The sequence below is a fragment of the Oryzias melastigma genome, linkage group LG3 (assembly GCF_002922805.2).
Source record: "Oryzias melastigma strain HK-1 linkage group LG3, ASM292280v2, whole genome shotgun sequence".
Classification (NCBI taxonomy): Eukaryota; Metazoa; Chordata; class Actinopteri; order Beloniformes; family Adrianichthyidae; genus Oryzias; species Oryzias melastigma.
Genome location: NC_050514.1, coordinates 16,753,913 through 16,765,911, shown reverse-complemented (window position 1 = coordinate 16,765,911; position 11,999 = coordinate 16,753,913). Strand labels below are relative to the sequence as shown.

The 11,999-nt window shown below is 41.1% G+C and overlaps 2 protein-coding genes across 2 annotated transcripts in view; both read right to left on the bottom strand.

Moving 5' to 3' along the window:
• rras2 (RAS related 2) overlaps positions 1-3,413 on the bottom strand; it is a 30,255-nt gene extending 26,842 nt beyond the window's left edge. Inside the window, exon 1 of the mRNA XM_024295986.2 lies at positions 2,650-3,413. Within this exon, the coding sequence (XP_024151754.1) occupies positions 2,650-3,075 (426 nt within the window). The 5' untranslated portion in view covers positions 3,076-3,413. The remainder of the gene's footprint in view (positions 1-2,649) is intronic.
• A 1,110-nt stretch (positions 3,414-4,523) lies between these two features.
• Positions 4,524-11,999, bottom strand: part of copb1 (COPI coat complex subunit beta 1) — an 8,666-nt gene continuing 1,190 nt past the window's right edge. Inside the window, exons 2-22 of the mRNA XM_024296009.2 lie at positions 11,555-11,707; positions 10,782-11,011; positions 9,950-10,119; positions 9,751-9,865; positions 9,582-9,674; positions 9,362-9,499; positions 9,099-9,218; positions 8,882-8,989; positions 8,640-8,786; positions 8,392-8,537; positions 8,194-8,290; positions 7,322-7,482; positions 7,122-7,242; positions 6,793-7,020; positions 6,414-6,593; positions 6,043-6,187; positions 5,845-5,964; positions 5,622-5,767; positions 5,176-5,265; positions 4,883-5,038; positions 4,524-4,773 (exon numbers count right to left, since the gene is read on the bottom strand). Coding sequence (XP_024151777.1) covers positions 4,714-4,773; positions 4,883-5,038; positions 5,176-5,265; positions 5,622-5,767; positions 5,845-5,964; positions 6,043-6,187; positions 6,414-6,593; positions 6,793-7,020; positions 7,122-7,242; positions 7,322-7,482; positions 8,194-8,290; positions 8,392-8,537; positions 8,640-8,786; positions 8,882-8,989; positions 9,099-9,218; positions 9,362-9,499; positions 9,582-9,674; positions 9,751-9,865; positions 9,950-10,119; positions 10,782-11,011; positions 11,555-11,645 — 2,862 coding nt within the window. The 5' untranslated portion in view covers positions 11,646-11,707 and the 3' untranslated portion in view covers positions 4,524-4,713. The remainder of the gene's footprint in view (positions 4,774-4,882; positions 5,039-5,175; positions 5,266-5,621; positions 5,768-5,844; positions 5,965-6,042; positions 6,188-6,413; positions 6,594-6,792; positions 7,021-7,121; positions 7,243-7,321; positions 7,483-8,193; positions 8,291-8,391; positions 8,538-8,639; positions 8,787-8,881; positions 8,990-9,098; positions 9,219-9,361; positions 9,500-9,581; positions 9,675-9,750; positions 9,866-9,949; positions 10,120-10,781; positions 11,012-11,554; positions 11,708-11,999) is intronic.

Genomic DNA, 11,999 nt, shown 5'->3' with positions numbered 1-11,999 from the left:
GGCAAAGGGCAGAATTTGTCATTTGTCCTGTGCAGTGTGTGTGTGGAAAAGGGAGCTATAACTGACTATTGTGAAAAGTAGGCAGGCAGTGTTTCAGGCCCGGATTCAGTCAGCCCCACTGAGGGGAGCAGATGGAATATGCTGAGAGTTTGGGGTGTCGTATCCCTCCGGGGACCTAAAAGGCTTTGAAAACCATTCTATGATATACCTTTTATGTAGGATACCATTCCAGACACTACCTTCTACATTTACCAGGCTTGGGACTGGTACAAACAAGACACTGGCTTGTGCCCAGTTGGGGATGCATCAATATCATAGACTGTAAAGAGAATTGGAATATGTGAGTGTGACCTCACCTGTAGAAAATGACTTGCTGCTGGTTCCAACCAAATCAAGTCAATTCAGTCGCAATTTTTTTTTTTTTTTTTCGATACAGCCTTCGCCATGTTGGAACCAGAAATCGTCAGTAAGCAGTGATTGGTTGGAGTTGGTCTGAGTGTACATTTCTATGGCAACCACTCTCTCCAATCAAGATTGAGCATCTCAGAAGACCACACCCCTTCCTCTGATAGCGGAATCCGGAAAATCTGTGAATCAAATGTTTCGAACGGTGGACGCGAGACCACATACTTCTATTGAGACATCTGATGGGTTAGTTTAGACCAGGAGTCTCAAACTGGCTGCCCCCAAGTCAATATTTTGCTGTCCTCACCTTAATATGAAAGTTCAATCTTGGTGTGGCCCACGAGTTTTGTATGAATGGCACTTTTACAGTGTTGTGCGAGAAGCTGATGAACCAACCAATCACGGTGGGCTATATAGCTCTTGGGGGCATGACATTGACTGGGCATGAACCAAGAAAACTTTTAGGGAAGGAAACCTGACACCCCCTCCCCAGACCACATTAATGAGTTCCTTACTGTTTTTTTTTTTTTTTAGAAAGTAACTTTTTGCACTTACTTTTCTCAACACGTGCAGCTGTATGGGGTTCCATTTGTGCCTAAAATATGTTTTTGCATCCACTGTAAATGTCTACAGATCAAGTTTATTGAACATTTGTTCATGTCGAAGTACTACTAAGCAATGTATCTTCTGCATGTCTGTGCTTTGATGATAGCTTTGTATTTGGTTTTTGATGTTTCAGCTTGCTTTATGCATAAAACTTTGCATTTGCTTTTGTCATTGGATCTGGTCATCAGAAAAATCCTAAGCAGCAGTTGCCAACGTCGTTAGTACCTGTCGTTTCACAGGACACGCAGAAGATATTGCTTAGCAGTGCATAGACATGAACAAATGTTCAATAAACGTCTTCAGTAGACATAGACAATAGACCAAAGATATAGACAGTGGTCGCAAAAAACATTTTTTGGCACAAATGGAACCCCATGGTTTAGAACTTGCACTACAGAAGAAAAGAAAAGGATTAGCATGAGATTTCAGTTTTTAGGGACAAGCATGGACTTCCTATTTGGAGTGTGAAGGGGGAGGAGTCACTCAGTCCACTTCTCATATACAGTCAACCATCTATTTTTACATCTGTCTCTTACAAATTTTCTTAATATATTTTTAGAAATCTTGGATTTAGTGAGCTATCGCAGTAGGGGTGGGCAGTGATGGCATTTGGGGGGCCATTGCCCCCTCTTCCCCATGCCTATATCCGGCCATGCAGTGCCTGCTGAGTGCTGGAATGTAACCAGCAATACAGGGAGGTAAACTGTTTACATGCCTTTTGGATGCGACACCAGCAAGTTTTCAAGTGGGCTGCTATAAATCTACACAACCATTGTCTCCCAAAGAAGCAGTGCCAGTTTTCTCTTAGAGGATGTTTGTGTTTAAGGCTGAGTCTACTGGAAATCTAATCTAATCTAAAACACAAAAGTTAGGCATCTTTCAGAGGATTTCACAGTTACTCAACCCAAACAGCTTAGCTCGGTTTAATTCTGTGCCGTCAGAAAGATTGGGCCCCATTATGGCCCAAATCCAACAGGACATACTTAAAAAAAAACTGCCCAAGTAGGGTATGAATAATCGCCCAAGTACACTGGATCAAATCCGGCTGCTGAAACTAAAACAGACCGGTGTGATTCAGGTCACCAAACATGTGTGCTGAGGGTCCAAATGCGGATAAATGATCTCACATCTGAACTGGAACCGACCCGTGCCGGGAAAAAAACCTGACCAAATGTGGCAAACTATACCAGATTACCACCAACAAGTAACTGAAACTCAACCAAAGCTTAGGGGAGGTGGGCTCGATCAGTTCATTTTGTGACGTAACTTTCCCCACAAGTTTTTCTTAATCCGAACTGCAAAGATAAAAATGATAATAGGTGTGTTTTATTTGAAGAAACCGTTACTTTGCTGACAACTCCTCACTTTGTTTTCGCACAGCAAAGTGGAAGTGTGTCGGTCGGACAGCGTCGCGTTTAAAGCGATAGTCGTCTTCTCTCGATTAACATTTCCCCATCTTCGTCCATAAATCCTTCCGCGCTGTCTCCGAGCACTGACCAGGCCCCGGCAAAAGAAGAAGTGAACAGAACCAAACCGGCTGTATGTCCCCCTCTCTTCTGTCGCCGTGTTTGGGGATAAAAAAAACCCCAAAAGAAATCAAAGCGAGGCTAATTTTAAGAGGTTTGAAGGGGGACTAACCTGAATAAACTGGATTGTTAAGGCCGATTTCCCGACACCTCCGCCTCCGACCACCACCAGCCGATACTTCTCCTGCACCGAGCCGTCCTTCCTGCCTGCCATCGAGGACACTTCGCTCCGCCGCTGCCGAAACACCAGTGAGCAGCAAACACCCACTTTCCCCACCGAGTAGAACTGAAGAGGCCCTGCAGCGGAGACGCAGACGGCGAGCCCAGCTGTGAGCAGAACCGCTCTGCTAATGTTTGGGTGCTGGCGGAGGGGAGTCCGGACCGGGAGCTGCGGCCGCCTGTTCACGCGCCTGACCGTGATCCAGTTTGCGTTGTTCAAGATGTAGATGCGATAGTGGGAGTAATCAGCCAGGCCACTACTAATGTCTGGCGCTAGGGGCCCTTCCACACTACAGGCTGTTTGAGACGACACACACATTCACACGCACACACACACAGACAGACAGAGCCCACTTTTCATCCGTGTAACGACACTAACATCATGCACCCTACAGTCTCCCTCCGGCTCTTCGCTATAATCAAACTACGTGACAAAAAATGCCCTGAAGCTAGCATACAAATGTCAATATACAACTATTTGTTTGTTAGGCTGTTTTTCTGTTTGAAAACTTGGCTGATAACAATTTTGACTACTTTATAAAATGATAACTAAAAAATAAATAAAAGCAAATAAAAGAAAAATGGATTTATTGTAGCCTAGCATCTCCGGAAAACTAAGAAACAAAACTCCCAGCGTTCATAGTGTGTGTCTGCTTGTTACTGTTAAAATGCAACAAGTTTTTAAAAAAAAATGTGGACTTAACCAAACTCTAAATCACATTTAACTCTTTAAAACATTTAAAGACTTACATTGGTAAATAGTTTTAGCATAATTCTATTTTTTTTTAACTCCAAATAGCAAATTTCTTTAGTCGAAACTAATTTTGTCAGCAAAGAATTAGTTGAAAGTAAATACTTAAAAAGTTCTGTTAAAATACTTACCAAAACAATTTTTAAAGAATAAACTATACAATAAAACAAAAAATCACGAGTTACATTTTTAATGTTTAACTACTACAAACTCTTTAAAAAATCTTTGGCGCCATCTAGTGTCAATGTTTGATAAGTTTTCAACAAACTAAGTGACAAAATCTTCATTTTAGTTAGTGAAGCTGCACTGTTTCTGAAACTTAAAATTCTTGAAAATTAATTAAGAATACCATAAATACACAGCTCATGTTACAGGTGTTTTTAACTAATCATGGGTTGTGCAAATATTAAGAAAGGAAGTGCAGTACAAAACAGAGAAATGCGTTTTTTTCCCCATCATACTTCTTCATCCCGTGTGATTTTAATTGGTATCTACAGTAAGTCAGTTAAAATTGCACACAGCAGCCTCGGTTTAAGGTCTGACCTGTAAGCCACACTTTAACCTTTATCTATCCCCCCTGGAGGGACAGATTTCCCAGATATTGTAAATGTATGACCGGGGTTGTGACCCTTCAGCTTGGCCGACTCCCAGAAATGTCCCTTTTCTCATAAATTATAAATAGAGCAAGTGGAACATTCACACCACAGAAAGCCTTCGTTATCTTAAAGAGTCAACTTTAAGGAAAGTATTTTTAAACTTTGTTTAAAAAAAGTGTCTGTTTTAATCGGTTTAGTGTCCAGTCTCCAAAAAAAAAAAATCCAGTCAGTTTCACTGCAAGATATCACAAGAGGAATGTGAGGAATTCTAATTAGTGCCGGAAGATAAGAGGCGGATGCAGAGTCCCTCTGCTTCTGAAGGGCAAAACCACCTTTTGGCTAAATGACTAAAACCCTGAAATCAAGACAAATTGTAACTTTTCAGTAGAAAGGACTTACAAACTTAATAAAGGAGCAAGATTTACTGTAATATACATGTTTATTGAAAATCATACAGGACAAAAAAAAGACAAAACAGAGGTGCAGCTAGCTGTCAATGGGATGAGATTAGAAAAAAAAAAAAGAAAGCAGAAGCGGCTGACCATAGTGATTTACTAATCTGCACAGATGAAAAGACTAAGATGACTGACACAAGAGAACACAAGCTGTTTTAGAGATTTGCCTTCTTTTGAGAGAGATTGATCTTGTCCCCCAGGCTCAGAGCCATTCCCTGTGGAAGGAAGAAAGATGCATTAAAGCATACTGCAACACATCAACAAAACTACAACAAAATGAGTCGCTTTTCCAAGTTTCACTTTCATCAAAGTGCTGCCACCCACCTGACTTTTGGCTCTGATGCGTATGTGTCCGGTGACCGCCGCATCAGGCCCAAGGTGGATGGGCTTCTCGATGCTGACGTTAGCCAGAGCGTCTTCTCCGAAGATGGAGCGAGCATAGAGGTTGGCGGCCATGAAGCCACAGAAACCAGAGAGCGCCTGGGTTTTATAGGAAATACAAGAACATTGTTAATCATTTGAAAAATACTGGAAAAAGAAAAAAAAACCCATCAGATTACTTTATAGTTGAATTCTGAAACAAAAAGCAATTGAATAGCTGAATCATCAATGCTAACCTTTTCAGGGGTTAAACACTTCATGTTGGTGGACTTGAGGATGTGCTGGAGATATTCGTTCAGATCAACGATGTTGGTGTTCACCGTCACCTGGGATGATAAAATAAATAAATTCCCAAAGATTATGGAACAGATTCCTTCAATTTATCATGATCCAAGGGTCTATTTTAACCCTTTTTTCACAGGAGTTCCAGCGTTCGACAACTGTAATTCTTCAACTATTTATGTAATCAACATCAATCAGCTGATTCTAAAGCAGAAATAAGATTTTACACCATTATGCAAAGCCTTAAAGTCACCTAATTGACTCTGATCGAGTAAATGGTCGAAGATTTACAGCTTGTCAAAGAGAGTGTTACGTAGGTGTCGCCGGCAGCATTTCTAATATTTACTTTTTCCCCACAAAATAAACTAATAGCTTGCTCAGTGAGAAGATGAAGGCGTACCTTGTTTTCCCACTCAAACTCTGCCCACATCTGTCTGAACTCTGCGTCGGTGCAGGATGCAGGCTGGATGTAGTCCATGATGTCAATGTGGATGTCACTGAGGACTACACAGTTTCTGTCACTAGCAGCTCCAGATACATCATAGACTGGAAAGAGGGAAACAAGGGCATTAGATGACACTGTAAACTGAACAAAAAGTGTTAAAAGGGAAAAAAAAACTCACCAATATTGCCAAAAATGATGCCGTTCTCAGTAGAAGCCACTTTGACATTAGCCTTGATGTTTGCAAAATCGTGAGGAGCCAGAGTTAACGGTGAAGGCTTTTCAACCAGCTTCAGATCCCCTGAAGACAAAGAAAAGCTCGTTTAAGGAGCACAAGTCGGTTTGAGCTCTAAAAGTTGAGAAATTAAGCAGGCCTCACCCAAAGTGGCCAGTTCCAGAGTGCAGTTCTGAAGAGTATCACTCGTCTGGTTGACCACCAGCACATCCAGAACAATGTCGTACTGGTTGACATGGACGTAAGCTTCAGCGTACACCGGATCTGAGAAGCCGGTCAGTTGGGTCACCTGATGTAGATTTAAGAAAAATAATAATGACATTAAGATCTAATAAAATACATTTAAGATATAGTGTCCATTTTTTTAACTAGCATTTACCCTGTTTCCTAACTGAAGTAATAATAGCAGACAAATAAAGTATGTTTTGACTGTAAAATAAAATTAAATATTTAAAAAAATAATAATAAAACCTGTACTCTTGGATTATTTTTTCCCAGAAGGCCTTGCAGTGTACCTTGTTGAGCTTTGATGCCAGAGGGTCGGCGGCCTCTTTTCTCTGAGTGTTCCCCATAGCCGCCAGCAGGCTGAGCTGAAACTGATCCTCCTTGGAGGTCATCTCATTTTTGGCTGTGAGCTGCATGAAGGAGATGGGATCGTCGGCCTGAACCGTCACATTCCGCTTCTCTGATTCTTTCTGTGGCCAAAACCAGGAGAAAAAACAAAACAAAACATTAGTCTTCTTTTCTCTGAAGTTATGCCTTCAATTCAATGATACATCTGAAGGCTAGAATCTACTTCCCTTTATTACACGATCACTACCATTAGATCTAGCTGTATAATCTAGACGTTTGGTTTGTTTGTGAACCAGTAATGATTTTTCTTTGAGCGTTTACCTTCTGCGACAGCTTCTCCTCCTCCAGTCTGACGGCCAGCATGTGTGATAGGGATTTGCGGCACTCCTTGTTGAAAATGTCATTCATGAGCGGCGAGCACTCTGACAGAACCTTCAGGCAAAGCGAGATGCGGTCCACGTCGTCGTCTGTAATTGGCTTCTTGGGCAGCGAGGACTTGCCCAGATGCAGCACCGTGACCATGATCAGCATGGCCTCAGCAACAAACGACTACGGCAGCAGAGAAAGAGCAGAAATGAGAGGAATTGGAACTAAAGCCACAAAAGTGATCAAAGAGGGATTTCTTTGGAGGTAAACTCATTCTCAGTTACGTTTTGTTTCCTGTTGTCTTCAACAATTGAAACGTAGCGCAAAGCCACTTTGGTTAGTGTGGTGGCCAACGAAGCTGCGACATAGAAATCTCCATCCATCAGGAAGCCTCTGAGTGGAGGTCTAAGACAACATAGAGACAAATAACATTTACAAACATGTAATGGTGACAATATCACAGAGTAATAATGACATCACCCACCTGTCCTCCTCTTTCTTTGAGGGTCTGGAGGAGCTGAGGGCACTCTGCGTCACATAGGTGCCCATCTCCGTCACCAGCTTCTGCGCTGGAGCTGCACTCACTTCATCCTCTGGCTTCAATTCACCCGTCTCCTTCTTTATCTCGTTATCAACTATTGGGATCTGACAGAAGGAAGAGGAAAGGGAAGGCTTTTTGTAATAAAGAACGCTCCGTGTTGGAAAGCCTGTTGTGTAAGACGGCGGTCGCTAACCTTCTTCAGGCGACCGATTTAACGTAAGACGATATTTTCACAGACCGGCTTGTATGAAGGCTCAAGTTTTTTATTCCAGTTTCCCTAAACTTTTGAGGGTAAAGTTTATCTTTCTCTGTAAAATATCTGCAGCTGGTTTAAACTTTATTTATAAACTACATTTAATTCAAATGTGATATAGATTTTCCAATAACTGTCAAGTGGAAGTTAAAGACTTATGGTTTTTGTCTGTGAAAAGCAGCTTGAAAATCACCTATGAGAAAAGCTAACATGATGACAACTGACCATCACAGAATCAAAGACGGAGATTTTATACTGGAAGATCATGAGGTGGGATTTACACCAGTTGACCAATCACAAAATTCAACAGTAAAACCTCGTTTCAACCCGTAGAGGGCAGCACAAAGAAAGTTTTTAGATGATAATCTCAGCGAATATGACTATTGACCACTTTGGTATGGACAGAAAGCCTTTTAGCTATAACCTGGGTTAACTTCAAAATTCTGGTCTCTGTGAGACCATAAGTGGAAGACGCTTCCCAGACTGTGCAAATATCTGCAGAAACGCAATGACTCTCCTTCAGTGGTGATACCTGAAAGTGAACATCAGTGCACTCACATACCTCTCCTATAGACCTGCGTACTTCTGTCATCACACTCTGAATGTCTTCCTTGGTGCTGCAGTATTCTCCTAATATCCAAAGGGCTCCTCTGTAAATCCTGACAATGCACCGTAGAGACAAACAACACAATATGTTAGTCAAAGTATTATGTAAACACCTCTCCTCATTGTGTAGCGATATCCCAGTCAAAATCCTTACTTGACCGTTTTGATGGCGTGGAAAACTTCCAGCATCTTTTCGATGATCAGAGGTCTCAGGTTGTCAAACCTCTGAATTGCCTCTCGCACGAACTCCAGCACGTCAGCGGCTGCCGCCTCGTTCGTGTCGCTCAGGAACTCCATCAGCTGGAACGCAAACAGGTTCACAAAAACGTTTAGGAGGCGGAGGGACGTCGACAGATTCAAAACATCCGTCTTGTTCGTGAAGTTGAAGGAAAGACAAATTACCACAGGTATGACGTTGGCCGCCATGTCGGGGAAGCGCACGCTGCACGAGTGGAGGGTGCGCACCAGGAGCTGCCTGTACTTGTCGGTGTCTTCGTGTTCGGTGACATTGTTCGTCTTGATCACTTCTTTTTTCAAAACAATCACCAACTACAAAAAGATTTAGCAAAAAATTAACTTCCCTCCAACTTGTAAAAGAAAGAAAACAACTACAGAAATGCTGATGTGCTACAGAAGCTACAGACCTCCTCCACATTACGAGAAGACACGAGGTCCAGCGCCAGCTGCAACGTCTTCTTTCTAACCTCCAGATCAGGAGTGCTGAGGACACGAAGGATGTCCATCACGAGGTCCTGTGGGGGGAAAAATGGAGGGAAGTCTTAACAGATTGGACAACTGAGACGATGGAAGATAATATCCTGGATAATACATTTTCTGATAAAAAAAGAGATTTTAAACTACCTGGAGAACCCGTTCATGAGTAGGATGTTCCTTCAGTTCAATCAGACGATCGAGAACAATCAGCTTCACGTTGTTGTCGCTCTCTTTAATGATCAGGTCAATGTAACATTGGGCAGCAGCCTGAAACAACGAGAAATGCATATATTAACAATTTAATTAAATACAGTATGTTATTAGCTCTAAGTAGTGTAGCATGGAAACTAAAATATATTCTAATAAGAGAATAAAAACATTAAATTCATATAAAAGTCATGAAAATGTACCTTAATAGCTGTAGGAGCACTGGAGAGAGTAACAAGAGTGCCTGCAGCTTCGTACTTCACAGCTGGACTGGAGGACTGCAGGAGGTTGTAGATGCAGCGGATGAACCGCGCTCGCTCAGAAGGGTTAGCATGGCAAACCTAACGGAGAAATAAAAAGAGCTTCCCTGTGAAATCTGATCGGATTATGTGCTTTGAAACTGAGCTCAAGCGCCAGACTCACCTTATAAATCAGTTCCACGATGACCAGCTGCAGGATGTCACCAAAAGTGTGCACTTGGTCGATACATGTGCTGAGGTAATCCAGGGCTCGATCCTTTTTTAAGTAGAAAATTTTGTTTATATTAGCTCAACAAAAATGAAAAACAAATCAACTTCACAACACTGCTCACCTGATCTGCATGAATCAGCATCATGAAAGCGTTTCTCTTACAGCTGGCGTCTTTCTCGTTGACGAGGAAATCGTGGATCAGCTCGGGAGCATCCGGGATGAGGTGCTCAAAGTTTCTAAAAATGGAGGAAGTTGCTTAATAATGTTCAGGCTAATAGGAACCATACTCAATTGAAGATACATTCATGAGCATCTGACACCTGTAGATAGTGTAAATAGCCAGGACGGCGTTGCGGCGCACATAGCTGTGGCGGTGCTCCAGGCAGGCGCGGATAGCGGGCATCAGAGGTTCCAGCAACTCGGACTCCTTTAGCTTGCACAGGAAACGCAGAGTGGAACCACGGATGAACTCGTTGGGATGCTGCAGGTCCTGAGTTATGACAAAAATATGTTTTAAACTATTATTTCAATATTTAAAATTCCACACATATTACATTTTTACCTAAAAGCTTTTCTTAGCTTTAAAAGGAGTGCACTTTACGCAATAAAACTCTACAAATTTCACAAATATGTGCGCTAAAATTTAAGATTTAGGTATTATTAAAGAATATTTTGAATACAATTTAAACAGCTCATCCAAAAACTGGAAATAATTTGGGTTTACCATAGGAAAAGAGTGAAAAACTCTTTAGAAATAAATGCAGTGTTGCAGATATTTATAATCTGAAAACAATATTTTTTAAATTAAACTAATAATGCTTTTCAGTTTGTAATTTGAGAAGTTATTGTCTCCAGTGGGTCAAATCACCAACCTGTCTGAACATCTGACTAAAGATTGTAGAAACAAACTAACAAGTTCAAAATCAAAATCTGTTAGAAACCTAACAGAGCTGCTGCATCCAAAACAATATTTATTTATCCTTAAATGGGTGCTTTAGTGAATCACATGTGATGTGGTTTGAGTTTGACAGCAGAAACCGACACATGGAAACAGAGGAAAGTGCCCCCATGTGGTGGCAGTGACTTGCAGCACCTGGCAGTTCCCTTATATAGTACAAAGTAAAATAATACACTCTTCTAGCTGCAGCCTACCTTTCTGTAGGCATCACAGACCAGGATCATCTCCTGAAGCAGCTTTCCATCTGGAGTTGTTTTGGGGACAATCTCCCAGAAAACCAGGAGCAGCTTCTTGATGGTGTGGTCTTGAAGTGGCAGCACAAAGCGGATTATGGTCATCAGCAGTCCAGGCAACTTCTCTCCGTTCAGGATCATGATGATGACCTTCTTCAGGGCCTCCGTCTTGGCTTTGATCTCTCCCTTCTCTGCAGAAAGAGGAATATTTGAATCCATTGCTGCATCATGCTGGATTTGATCATTTTTTGCATGTTGAATCGATTTGTAAGGATCAAATCAATCTGAATTTTAAAGATCAAATCCAGATTTAATAGTCAGAGTTTCATCAGTTTCTTGTTTTTATTTCTGACGTCCTTTGACAACAAAATCTTATTTTGAGGTTTTGCGAGATTACCTCAACAACTTGATCCAGAGTGAAACACATTTTGCTACTAGAATAAGTATCTCTAACCAGCTCGTTAGAGATGTTATATGTCAATAAAAAATGCATAAATATAAATCATGCAATTAATTTAATTAATAATCTCTTGAAAAAAAAAACTAAGAAAGTGACAATGTGTGGATTATCCTAATTAACCAGGACTCCATTCTCATTTTCTGTTGTGTTCAGATCAAAGTGCCACCGATATGATCATTTGACATAAATAAAAAATCTCTATGTTATCAATGGAGACTAATTAAGACTTTTCCGGTTTAACATTGATGAAGGACATGACAAGAAAAATATGTACCTAGATCAGCTTTCAGGCTGACTTCCGACGGGGGCTCGGAATCCGACTGAACATTGATCAGAGTGTAACAAACGTTTTCTGCAGCCGTCATTTTGCTGCTGAACTTGTTTATGTCCAAACAAACTGCAATGAATATCCCTCTATGGGTAAAACCTGTAAAAAAAAAAAAAAAAGAAAAGAAATTAAATTAGAGAAACCTGTGACAAAATCCAGTTCAATTAGAATGAATGAGAGGATTAAAACAACAAAAAAACTGCATGTTATTGATTTCCTGGACTCAAAGAAGAAAAAGATCACAGATGTATGGCACTGGGTTTTTTTTAAACCTCTGAATACATATCTATATCAGTTTAATTTCAGCATTATTGTCACGACTACTTTTCTGGTTATTGTTGGCAACCCTTTCCAGAGAATAAATAAATGAAGACTTTGGAACAACAAGGTT